Source organism: Magnolia sinica, chromosome 1 (genome assembly GCF_029962835.1).
Source record: "Magnolia sinica isolate HGM2019 chromosome 1, MsV1, whole genome shotgun sequence".
Lineage (NCBI taxonomy): Eukaryota > Viridiplantae > Streptophyta > Magnoliopsida > Magnoliales > Magnoliaceae > Magnolia > Magnolia sinica.
Genome location: NC_080573.1, coordinates 110,208,635 through 110,221,165, shown reverse-complemented (window position 1 = coordinate 110,221,165; position 12,531 = coordinate 110,208,635). Strand labels below are relative to the sequence as shown.

The 12,531-nt window shown below is 36.9% G+C and overlaps 1 protein-coding gene across 4 annotated transcripts in view; it reads right to left on the bottom strand.

The window, feature by feature from the left end:
• LOC131253755 (small GTPase LIP1) overlaps positions 1 to 12,531 on the bottom strand; it is a 41,091-nt gene that overhangs the window by 14,820 nt on the left and 13,740 nt on the right. For all 4 annotated transcript variants that reach the window (XR_009175294.1, XM_058254910.1, XM_058254896.1 and 1 more), the window contains exon 4: positions 11,152 to 11,453. Coding sequence is in view for 3 of the 4 variants with exons in the window: in XM_058254910.1 (XP_058110893.1) it covers positions 11,152 to 11,453 (302 nt within the window). In the remaining variant the exon portion in view is untranslated. The remainder of the gene's footprint in view (positions 1 to 11,151; positions 11,454 to 12,531) is intronic.

The window sequence follows — 12,531 nt, the reverse complement described above, 5'->3', positions numbered from 1 at the left end:
AAAATTATTTTTATTTTCCAAAAATTGACAAGGACTTAACAAATTGGTAGATCGGTCCTCATGCATGCTTGATTTCATGTTTGTAGTACAACATTACAAGCAATTTGGGAGAAATTGGGAAAATTTTAAATTTTTCCCAATTTTCCCCACATCGGACCACCTACACTCAAATTTCGAAATTAGTGAATGTGATGATCATTTCATTAAATACTCCTAAATACTTTGAAATTGGTCTCAATTAACCGTTGGATGAAGGAAATTTTTGAAAAACAAAAATAAAAAGAGAAAACATGAAGAACCAATGGATATTGAAATCAAAGCTCCAACTCCATGATTTTTCATACAAAACATAAAGAACCAATGGATTTGCAACCATTTGACATTGATTTAACATAATTTCAACAACAAAAAAAGGATTAAAAATTGAAAATGCTCACCGGATCAAACATGTGGGATATATCAGCACTACCTGTGCGTTTTGTATCACACGGGTGAGATACAAGATATATTGTAGGATATATAGGCCGATATCGTTGAAAGTTAAAACATTGGGTGGGACTAACTCACTAAATGGTTCAGAGCTTGTAGAGATATGCCATCTAAAGGTTGGGGTAACCCAATGTTGTTAAAATCGTTATCATATAACAAATCGTAATAGGGTTGAATCGTATCGAATTGCAAATCGTATTGTAAACCGTTACATTTTTTATGATCTTCTTAAAATTATGAAAATAAAAATAAAAACTCAGCAATCATCCTTTTGCCGTCAATATCCACTAACTAATACCATGCCATAATAGTGTTTGAGGATTCTTATCTTCAAGTCTTTGAAAAAATTTCATTCAAACATACAAGGATCCTTTAATATTATGTTCTTGTAAAATCATGTTGGAAAAGTAGCATTTGATTCTGTAGACCGACCAAAAAAAAAAAAAAAAAAGATATTTTGATTCTAACCACCACTCCACAATATATGTAAATCAGCATGATTGAAACCATCCATAAAAACATTCCAGATAAGGCATACATCAATTTGGTGTGTTAACCAGCTAAGAAGTAAGAAATCACTATCTATCTATCTATCTATCTATATATATATATATATATATATATATATATATATATATATATATATATATTCCAGATAAGGCATACATCAATTGGTGTGTTAACCAGCTAAGAAGTAAGAAATCACTATCTATCTATCTTTATATATATATATATATATAAACTCTACAATTTAACGTTGAAGAAAATATATATCATTTAATCTTTTATAAAGATTAAAATAAAATAATTTACCTTTTCTCAATGATTCTTTTTCTTTAAGGGTTTTTTTTTTTTTTAAATGATTCTTAAAGCCCCCACCAATTCAAAAACATAAAATGAAAGCCAAGTGAAGCTTAAAATAGAAAAGAACAAGTATAACTTGAATCGTAAATCAGGATTTGAATTGTAAACCGTAGGATTCAAATCATAAAATCGTAAGATTCATATAAAAAGGGATTCAAAGGTGGGACTCAAATCATTTTGCTTAAGAATTGACTCAAATCGTAAATCGTATGATATTGACAACATTGGGGTAACCTGTTAAATGGCTCAAATCTTACAAGCACTGCCATCTACATGGTGGGGCTAACCCATTGGATGGCTTAGATCTTGCAGACACGTGCAACCTACTCGCAGGTGGGAACCATTTGATGGGTCAATTCTTTAGGACATGTGCCATCTGGGCTACCCCACTGGAATTTGGTAGCTTAACTAATCCTAGTAAAGCTGTCATCTCAGCATTGATAGTTTGGAGATTTGTGTATACTGGGCAAAAACAGGTGTTATTTACAAATATGAAAAGGAAAGGGGTTTTTTGTCTTTGTATAGCCAAAAGGGGGGGACGTATATGCCAAAAAAAAAACCTCTTTTCTATATCCATATAACCACAACCCATTTCTATAACTATTTTCACAAAATTCAATCCTTAAAATAATATTTTTAGGGTCTAATTTTGGTCATGTAAACAGGTGTATAGCATGCGTTTTATTAGTCTATTATGACAGTAGAAAATTCAGAAGCAGTCCTGTCATTAGATGGTTGTTTGTATCGAGGTAGTTTCTGCTTGTTTTAACTTGTTAGGTCCAAGTAAGGATCTTAAAGAGGTTATAAATATTTGTTTTGAGTACAATGTCAGGACATCTTTATAGAAATCAGTTCACTTGTTGTTCTAGCACAAAACTTCAGTTAACTGAGTGCAAAACAAATACAGGAAGCGAAGTGTGAAATGGAAAAGGGGAAACTCAGTGCCCAGTAAGTGTTGGAAACTTTAAACATGCAAGTGAAGCAGACCTACTAAGAAATGCATTGTAAAACAAACGCGGAAATGTGCAAGAAACTAAAAAAGCCAGATGCGAAAGTTTGGATTTGCTACCAAAAAAAAAAGTGAACAATAGGGTGGGAAACATTTGGAATACATAGAATTGTCTATGAAACCTTTGAAATTTGCTATAGACTGGTTAAGAAACTGTAGTTATTCAACATAGAGGTAGATATGACAAGTTGTTGATTCCATTAGAAGCAAAAATAGAATACTTGACCTATCCTATCGATGGTGTGGACTGTTGAACCATGGGATCAGTTGTACAAAGTGAAAATCTAAACACACTACAATTTCTCTGTAACCAAGTCGCAATGCACCATCTTCCTCTGAAAATTTTAGAGAATTTTATGTCAGAAATCATAAAATGCTCCCCTAAAATCTCGAATAAATTGAAGAAAACCATCAAAAATGATAACATCCAACATTAGGGATGTTTTCCAATTTAAACCTCAGAAAATTTCAAGAAATTAAGTTTGAAGACGGGAAAAAGCAGGTCCCTGTTAGCTTACCTCAAACATCTGCTTTCATGTCAGTAGGGAAGATAATGAACTGGCCAATGTCTTGCAAAAGGAGTTTTGCAGTCTCCTCTTTGTTTTGGAATATCTTTCCCTCCTTTCTAATATTTTGACCATTTGATCCTTTGATAGATTTCTCGGTTATCTATGAAGAAAGAAATGGTTGGAAGGTAGGAAAGGCTAGGGAATACTCTGTCGCGGTGTTGCATACAAGTTTGAACAGCCCAAACCTTTATAAACTTAACTAGAGCAGAATTAGGACCAAGTTTTTTCCAAAATCTTTGAACAGACTTTAATAGTGACAACTCATCTTGTTTAGACATTCAAAAAAGGGAAAAATAATCAAGTTTTTGAGAACTTTATTTATTTATTTATTTCATTTTCTCAGGCTTTAAAAATAGCGAGACGTAACTGTTCAACTGAATCTTGATCAAGTTTCTTCTCTAATTTCAGATTTGAGATCAGGCATTAATCATCAAGGAATCAGCTGGTTTAAGCAGGCAACAGTTGAAGTTAGAATTTCTGTAGCATATAAAATATGAGAAAGTAGGCCAAATTCCCAGTTGTGAATAGAGAACTTGTTGTGCACCGAGTTTGTATATGTTGGGCCCATGGTTGCTTTGTTCAAGTCATTGATCTAATGGCCCCATCATGGATGGACCACGATCCCCAAATCTCTTAGATTGCAAGATCCTAGCCATCAAATCTCTGATCCTTTCTCCATCGAATATGGACTAATGGTGTATTTATTTTTACCATGAATTTACATGCCAACAATCCAAAGGTTAAGAGTTGACCAATTCAGGACAATATTTGGGAATTGTCCATCCATGACGAAGGCCATTAGATCAATGGCTTGGATAAGCCAAGCATCGGCCACAACTGTACAAACGTGGTGCACAAGAGGGAAGCTCCTTGTTTGTCACAAACAGGGAACATGGTCTCACCAGAGAGTCCCGGTTTTTGTTTTTTTTTTTTTTTTTTTTTTTGGTATGGATCTATGAGAAGATCCTCCATTTATTGCAACATGGATTTGTTAGATTTAAGGGGTGACTTAACATCAACAAGAAGTTCTCAAGAATCCCAACATCCAAAGCCCACTGCGAATAAAGGAACTTTGGCACCTCCAAAGGACCACAACCGTGCTAGGGACATCATGCACACGCACACGGCCCCCCACCCTACGTACATACTCAAGGAGGACGAAAGCCCCAGTATCGATCTGGATCGACAACAACATCTATGGAGGACCTCTTAGTTAAGGGGCTGTCCTATGGAGCATTGGAGTAGACCCAATCATCATAGGGATTCCACCATTGGATCTCATGATCGTGGCCCACTATCCTAAATGATCTAGGATTTTGAGTTTTGGTTATTATCGTTATTAGAAAAACGGTTTTGATTGCGTTGATTAGTTGTTATTTTTGTTACTTCGTCTCTAAGTAATAGTGTGCACACATGGCGTGGCTTTTGGGTTTTAGGGTTTTCTTTTAAATAGGCAACCCCATGTAGGTTTATTTTTCATTGAAGTTTATGAATAAAATTCTGCGTTTTTTCTTCTCTATTCCTCGAAGTTGAAGAAGCTAATTGGGTGTGAAACCCTCCCTTTCTCAAAGGGCTAACTACCGTAGTGCAAAGCCACAACCATCCCAAATCGTCCCCACCTTCTACACCCCACATCCATCATCTCCCACAGCCTTCCCATCTTCAGATTTATCTTTTCTTTGCACCCAAATTCTCCTTTACAGCAGATTTTCAGATTCTGACCCATCAGGGGGCCGGGCCGAAACTTCGGTGAAGCACCACGCACACACCGGACCGCAGATCGACATGAAACTTGGCGTGAGGATGAACCTCCCCTGGCCGACCAACCCCTAGCTGGCCGTTTCCAGTTTCGTGGGCCCAACACACATGCAGACAGGAACCTACGCACGTGCGTCTGGGCTGGGCTGCTGTCCACACGTGTGGAATATCTCAGATTATTCTCTCTCTCCTATTTCACTCCTCTCTCGCCTTAAATCCCTAACCCTAACCCCAGATAATCCCAAATTTCAAGTTTTTCCAACTTTTGCAAACCCTAGACTTTCCCCGAATTGAAACATGGTGAATTTCTTGAATTGGGGAACAATCCTTTGCAAGAGTTGATGAATCTTACACTCCTTTGGGCATTGTTTGGTTTATAATTTTATTTGATCCAGCCCTAAACGTGTGTAGGCTTGGACCCTCGTAGATTTCCCTTGTTGAATGTTTGATCGTGTGTGGGACACGGAATTTTGTGATTGTTTAAAATCGGTATGATCTAAAGCTTAAAATCTTGCATGTCATATTTAATTTCATGTCCTGCATCAAACTGGCAGCAGATGTGAGACATATGAACCATGCATCAGGTGGGACTCACTGTGTGGTCGACCTAGCCCAAATCAAGGCAACCCCCTCCCCAAGCAGGTCACACCTTAGCCTTGAGTGTGGACCTTGGCAACTTTTTTAAGCCACCCTTCATTACCGTACATGCATGGCCCACCAAATGCATTGACCAGACTGAACTTTAGGCCATATCATCTACATGGTCAGGCCCCCTGATGCATGGTTCAGATGTCCCACGAATGTTAAGTTGGCACATGTGGCTGTGTGTGGAGGTGTTTATGGACTTACCAAAGCTCTGAATAAGTTGCAACAACAATTACTAGAAGCCTTCTAAACTATCTTGGGTAAGGAAAACAAATAAGAATTGAAACCTAACCATAGAAATGGAAGAAAACATTTTTATCATTAATGTGGGAAAATTTATCTACTTTCAGGTTCAACTATGTAAGGATTGAAGGTACGGCAAGGATACAACCAGTGTTTTCATGTGCGATCCCACATTCGCATATGCGATCGCATATGCACACGAAGGAGCAGAAATCGCATATGCGACAGTGGCATATGCGATTTCTGCACATATGTGATCACATATGCCACTCGTGCGAGAATATGCGATCGCATACAACATATGTGATCGCATATTGGGCAATGGTCAGAAATCTAACCGTTGGAAATTATTTATTTAAAAAAAATAAAAAAATAAAAAATAAAAAAATCTGCCTTTTTTCCCCTATAAAAAGGCATTCAAACCCTCCTATTTGCAATACTACATGCACTCTCTCTCTCTCTCTCTCTCTCTCTCTCTCTCTCTCTCTCTCTCACACACACACACACACACACACACACACTTTCAAAATCTCAAATCTCTCATTCTCTCTTACAAAATTCCAAGGCCCAAGCTCTATATTTCTTTCAAGATTCAAGAAAGTAAAGCAAGAAAGAATACATTGAAATTGAATTCAAGTCAATTCAAGTCTCACATTTCATTTTCTAATTTTACTTCTATCTCTTTCTAGTTTCTTCTAAATATCATTTCATTTTTTACATCTCATATTTCTCATTCATGTCATTTTCTACATTCTCTAATTTATTAATATTCATTCTCTAGTAAGTTACATAATATTCATTCATAAATAAATCATAATCATATTCATACACACACTCTCTCTCTTTCTATCTCTTTCTTTACATTCAAGAGTCAAGAGACTTGAAACATTTTATTTTTTTTTAGTTTGTTACTTACAACTTGCAAGAAGATCCATAAGATTCAACTTTCAAGAATCAAGTAAGAGTTCAAACTCAAATGAAAGAATTTACGTTCTACAAGAGCAAGAGCAACAAGAGTAGAAGACTACAAGTCTACAACATTCAAGAGTCGAGAGTGAAGACAAGAAGTGAATAATATATTTCCGAATTTTAAATTGTGTAATTTGTGCTTTTATAACTCTCTCTCTCTCTCTCTCTCTCTCTCTCTCTCTCTCTCGTCTTGACTCTTTAGTCTTTAACTTTAGTTTTTACTAGTTTACAACTTATAAGTTATAACAAGAAGAATCAATACACATACCAACACCATGTCTTCTTCCCAATCTTCCTCTTTGAAACCCAAGTTGAATGACCCTGGAAGTATAAGCACTATCGTAATGCTACGGATAAGACTCACATAGTATGTGAGTTATGTGGGTATGTGGGTTCCGGAGGCATTGCGCGGCATAAGCAATACCTTGCACATTTACCGGAGTCAAAGGCAAAAACATGCAACAAAAATCCGAAGAGAGATCATGGAGTATATGGATAAACAATCGAGAAAGAGATGCGATAGTGCCGTACGTCATGAAGAATATATGGAACAAGGCGCGTATGAAGATATAAACTTAGTTGATATAAATGAAGCTAGTCCTATTCCCCCTAGTTCAACAGGCCGGTCTATACCACAACCAATGGCCCAAGAGCATGAGTCCATGGATAGATGGTGTAGACCACACCCCGAAGATTTGGTCGACCAAAGGAGTCGGGGCAAAAGGCCGACTCAAACAACTTTAGAAAATCGGTATAAATAAAACGATAGGAATACCACTATTCAATATATTGCTAAGTGGTTTTACCAAACCAGCATTGCTTTCAACGCAGTTAAATCAAAAAGCTTCAAAGTTATAGTTGAAGCTATAGGTCAGTTAGGACTTGGACTTAAACCTCCTCCATATCATGAAATGAGAGAGACGTGCCTCAAAACCAAAGTTGATTATATACGATCCTTTATAACCGAATATAAGGAATCGTGGAAAACATATGGGTGTTCACTTATAGCCGATGGAAGGACTGATAGATCTGGTCAGTCTCTCATTAACTTTCTGATAAATTGTTCAGCTAGGACAATGTTCTTGAAGTCCGTAGATCCATCGGGTCATTCGCATACTGGAGACTGCTTGTTAAGTTTACTAGATAATGTATTTGAGGAACTAGGTGAGGAATACGTTATATAGGTAATTACAGACAACACGACCTCATATGTATTGGTCGGTCATCTTCTTATGGAGAAAAGGCGTCGTTTATTTTGGATTTCATGTGCGGTCCATTGTGTTGATCTGATGTTAAAAGATACAAGTAGATTATTTTTAAATGTGAATGCAAGGGCTAGAAGAATCACGTCTTTATGTACAAACACATCATTTTTCTTCGTCGAATGAGAAAATACATTGGGGATAACTTGCTACATCCAGCAGTCACCTGTTTCGCTACAGCCTTTTTAACACTACAAAGATTACATGCAAAAAAATCAAAACTTATCAGGGTGTCCCGTATCCATTACGATACGGCCGTATCGGCCGATACGTATCGGTAATGGCAATGGCTATTCCGCGATACAGGGCCGTAACGGGGCACCTCCCCCCTCCCACCCCGGTTCTATAGCTGTAACGGCCCCGTAATGGCCGTTAGCCATTACTACCCCATAACGATCAGGGCGTAATTGTCAAAAAACGGCATTTTTTTTTTGCTTTTTAAGGTCTGTTTTTTCTCTTTTTTTTAAACTTCTTTCTTTCAAACTCTTCTTAAATCATTTTATTGCTATTTTCGACCACTCTTAGCTTAATATTACAGATTAAAAAAACTCATATTAAGGATTTTCTTGATTCGAAGCTCCGTGGGCCATTTTTCAGAAATTCCTCAAAAATAGGTATTTATATTTTTATTCAATGTTTTGTTGTTTGAATGGTAGCATATGATGTGTTAATCATAATAGAAGATATTAATATCCATTTTACAGATTGTTGTTGTCATTTTATATTTTTTATAATTTTTTCTATTTACGCACTATTTTCGGCCTTTTTTTTTAATTCAAAAAATCATTTTTTATTGAATTTTTTGCTGTTTTAATGGTAGAATATGATGTGTTAATCATAGTAGAACATATTAATGTCCATTTTACAGATTTTTGTTGTCATTTTATATTTTTTATAATTTTTTCTATTTACGCACTATTTTCAGGCCTTTTTTTTAATTCCGATATATTACATATATAAGATATTTTCATATTACATTCATTCTAATATATCTATCATTGATAGTAGACAGAAAATTAAGTATATGAGTTTTGCAGTCAAATCCAGGTTGTCTAGTTCATAAATTCATCAGACAATCCGATACAACTTCTCACCAAAGAGTGGACCGTTACACCACCATAAACATGTTCCAATTTATAAATGAATGCATATTTGGAATGCTTAGAATATTCCAGATTTAATCCATATTTTTTTGGTAATAAAAAATTGTACCGTTACGGACCGTTATGCTCTCGTATCACCGTTACACCCCCGTATCCGTATCGGTACTGGTGGGCACCGTTACGCCAACCGATACCGATATGGGATACCTTGGAACTTAGAAGCTTTGTAGTGTCGGCCGATTTTACAAGTGAGCCTTGGTCGAAGAAGACCAAAGGGAAACAGGTTCGACAAACAATCCTTTTGCAAAGTTTTTGGACACAAGTGGTAAAGGCGCTAAAAGCATTCGAGCCCTTAGTCACTGTGTTGCGATTGGTGGACGGGGATAAAAAGTCTGTAATGGGTTACATATATGATGTAATAGAGAGGGCAAGAAATAAAATCATGGACCATTTTAACTATAGAGAGCGTGATTACAAGGTAATTATAGATATTATAAATAGAAGATGTGACAACCAAATGTCATCTCCATTGTATTTGGCTGCTTACATCCTTCACCCAGCCTGTTTATTCACTTCTCTTAATCCAGCAGAAGCACTTACTATGCATATGGTTGGATTTATTGATTTGTTGAAAAGAATGATTCCAGATAGAGAAGAATAGGACAGGATCTCAGTTTTACTAGACTTTTATACAAAGAGTGAGGGCATATTATCAAGGAATATCGTCATCAGGTATCGGAAATGAAATTGCCCAGTAAGTAGTATGAATGTTTCAGCTCTCTTACAAATAGTTTTTTTACAATGTAATCTACAAAGTCTAACCTACTAAAACTGTTTTTCTCAACCGACTAGTGGGCTGCCTATGGAGTGGACCTGAACTAGAAGGATCTAGCTCTAAAGAAGCTGGCAATGAAGATTTTGAACTCACATGTTCAGCCAGCGGTTGCGAGCTCAACTAGAGCACGTTCGGAGCGGTAAGTATAGTAATTATAACTTCAATTTATAAGTAATAAACGTAAGCTAATTAACTAAATAGATAATGCTAAATGCGCTTTCTTTCATGCAGATTCACACTAAGAAAATGAATCGCCTTGAGCAAAAGAAGCTCAACGACTTGGTCTTCATCTAATACAATCAAAAATTGCGAGAACGATTCCATACTAGGAAAGAAAAGCCTAATTTCTTTAACTCTATCCGCTTAGATGAGCTGGATGTAGATAACAAGTGGCTCGTAGAGAAAAAGGACTCGGTATTTGCTGGATAGGACCTGACATGAGAGCAAGTTGAAGATGTTGCATATGGATCGACACCTGGAGAATGTACTTCTACTTCCACTCGAAGGCGAAGGATAGGGAGGAGCTAGGGGGCAAGTAGTAGCAGTCAATCTGTTGAAGAGATTAAGGAGATAGAAGGAGGAGATGATGGTAATCAAGCTGAAGATTCACCGTTGGATGTTGATGAAGTATTAGTACATACAGATGATGAAGAAACAGAAGAAGTGTATGTGGAAGAAGGAGATGACTCGGATGATGATGGTGATGATGACAATGGTGGCGGTGATCAAATGCCACAATGGTAAATAGATCAATGTATATAGTAGCATAGCCATTTACCATTTACTATTATTTTGTTATAAAGTTATAATAGATCAATAATAAATAAATAGCTTCTTTATTTTGTTTACTTACTAAGTGTGTTGATGTTCACTGTTGATTAATATTTGTTAACTATACTGTCGAATGTTGATGACTTAATGTTTAATTCATTGTTTAATTGGTTTTATTATACTCAAATGTATTGCAAGGGATATAAAATTATTTATCTATTAACTTACGAAAGTTCCCCCTACTTTCCTTTTTTTTTTTCATTTTTCTTATTTTCCCCCCTATTTTTCTGATTTTTTTTTTTAATTTTTCAAGATATATATATATATATATATATATATATATATATATATATATATATATATATATATATATATGCGACCACATATGCCATAGGCATATGCAATCGCACACGATCACATATGCGATGTGACAACATTGGATACAACAAATATCCTGCTCAATCACAATCCATTAAAATCAATTGTTATCTTTAAACAATTCCCTCGCAACTCAAAATACATAAACATATATGAATTGATGTAAAAAAGAAGACTAGAATAACACGTAACATAACAAACCAAAATGATCTGGCATGGAAACGTAGATATGAGCTTTAAGATGGGGAGTTCTTACGGCAATAAGGCCTCCCCTTCCCGGAAAGCTTTCTGTCAGTGGAAGTTCTTCACTGGATGGAAGTAAGCCCTGCTTCTCAACCCACTGCCGAGCAACATCAACAAGATTGCCACTGCTTATCCTTGTTCCCTCAGTGGCAATATCTGCTTTGTTGCCAATAACTATGTATGGAACAGGAAGTCCACCAGGCCCACCAGACCCTAGAGGAGCTGAAAATGTCCCTGTTGCTGCCACCTCAGCTGCCCACTTCTGTAAGCTTGTTTTCGTCCTCCTTTGGGAAAGATCATGAACAAATATAACGCCTGCTCATGAATGTCAAGCAAAAAACAGCTAAATTCAACAATTTCAATAGATCGTACTTCCCTGAATAACCTCATATGCCACATAAGATAAACAGTCATTGCAATTTCATCAGATTAAAAAAGGGGGGGAACAGATCCACTGCAACAGCTATTCTTTAGTAAATGGTATCCCATGTGTCAATCTATATGAACCGATCAAAAATTTTTTAAACGCACACACACTCACACCCACACACCACAATGGATACTCGAACCCATGACCTCTGTGTTGAAACTCTTGTGAATCTACCATTGAGCCATTAGTAGGGACCCATATTAACTGATCAATTGCTAGGCCACTTCATGGATGCACACAAGTTAAAGAATTGCAGAAATAGGCTGTTTCCAACCATTCAATCTACAGTTTTTTCTGGCCACCGCTCTAAGATTTTCTAGGCTGTCCAAAAATGTGTGGTACATCGGATAGTTATGAAGTTCAACTCAGCGTGAATTTTCAGGCTATGGCTCATCCAGAAGGTGGACCACTAAATAGATTGTCTGAATCCATCAACAACATGTACCCACCAAGGGTGTGTGAGTTTGATACCACTTAGTCTTATCCCACACAGAAGACTCTATTTAAGCTGAAGAGTAGAATCCCAGCTGTAGAGAAACTGCTGGAATGGCGGCCAACCAAAAGCCTAAAACCGGTACTCGAAAGGATATTAGAGGATATTGAGAGCACAGACAAAACTTTCACCTCCAAGATTATTTTGTTTCTTTCTAGCCACAGCACGCACGTTACTGAAGGCACAATATCTCACAGATATCACCCAATGGACCCCAACGTCGACATAGACCACTCTGCCACCAGATCAGACACGAGGTTCAGAAACACCCAAGCACTCCAAATCTACACCCAAACATCTCTCACAGTCTTGCAGTGAATAAACAGAAACGGGAAACACATTCCTCAGTTGCGAAGCACAAAGAACATCTGTTTGGAATGGCAGTACCCCTATAATGCAAGTGGTCGACTATCAGAATCTTATCAGTACATGCAAGCCACACAAACGCTCTGACCTTCAGAGGAACAGGG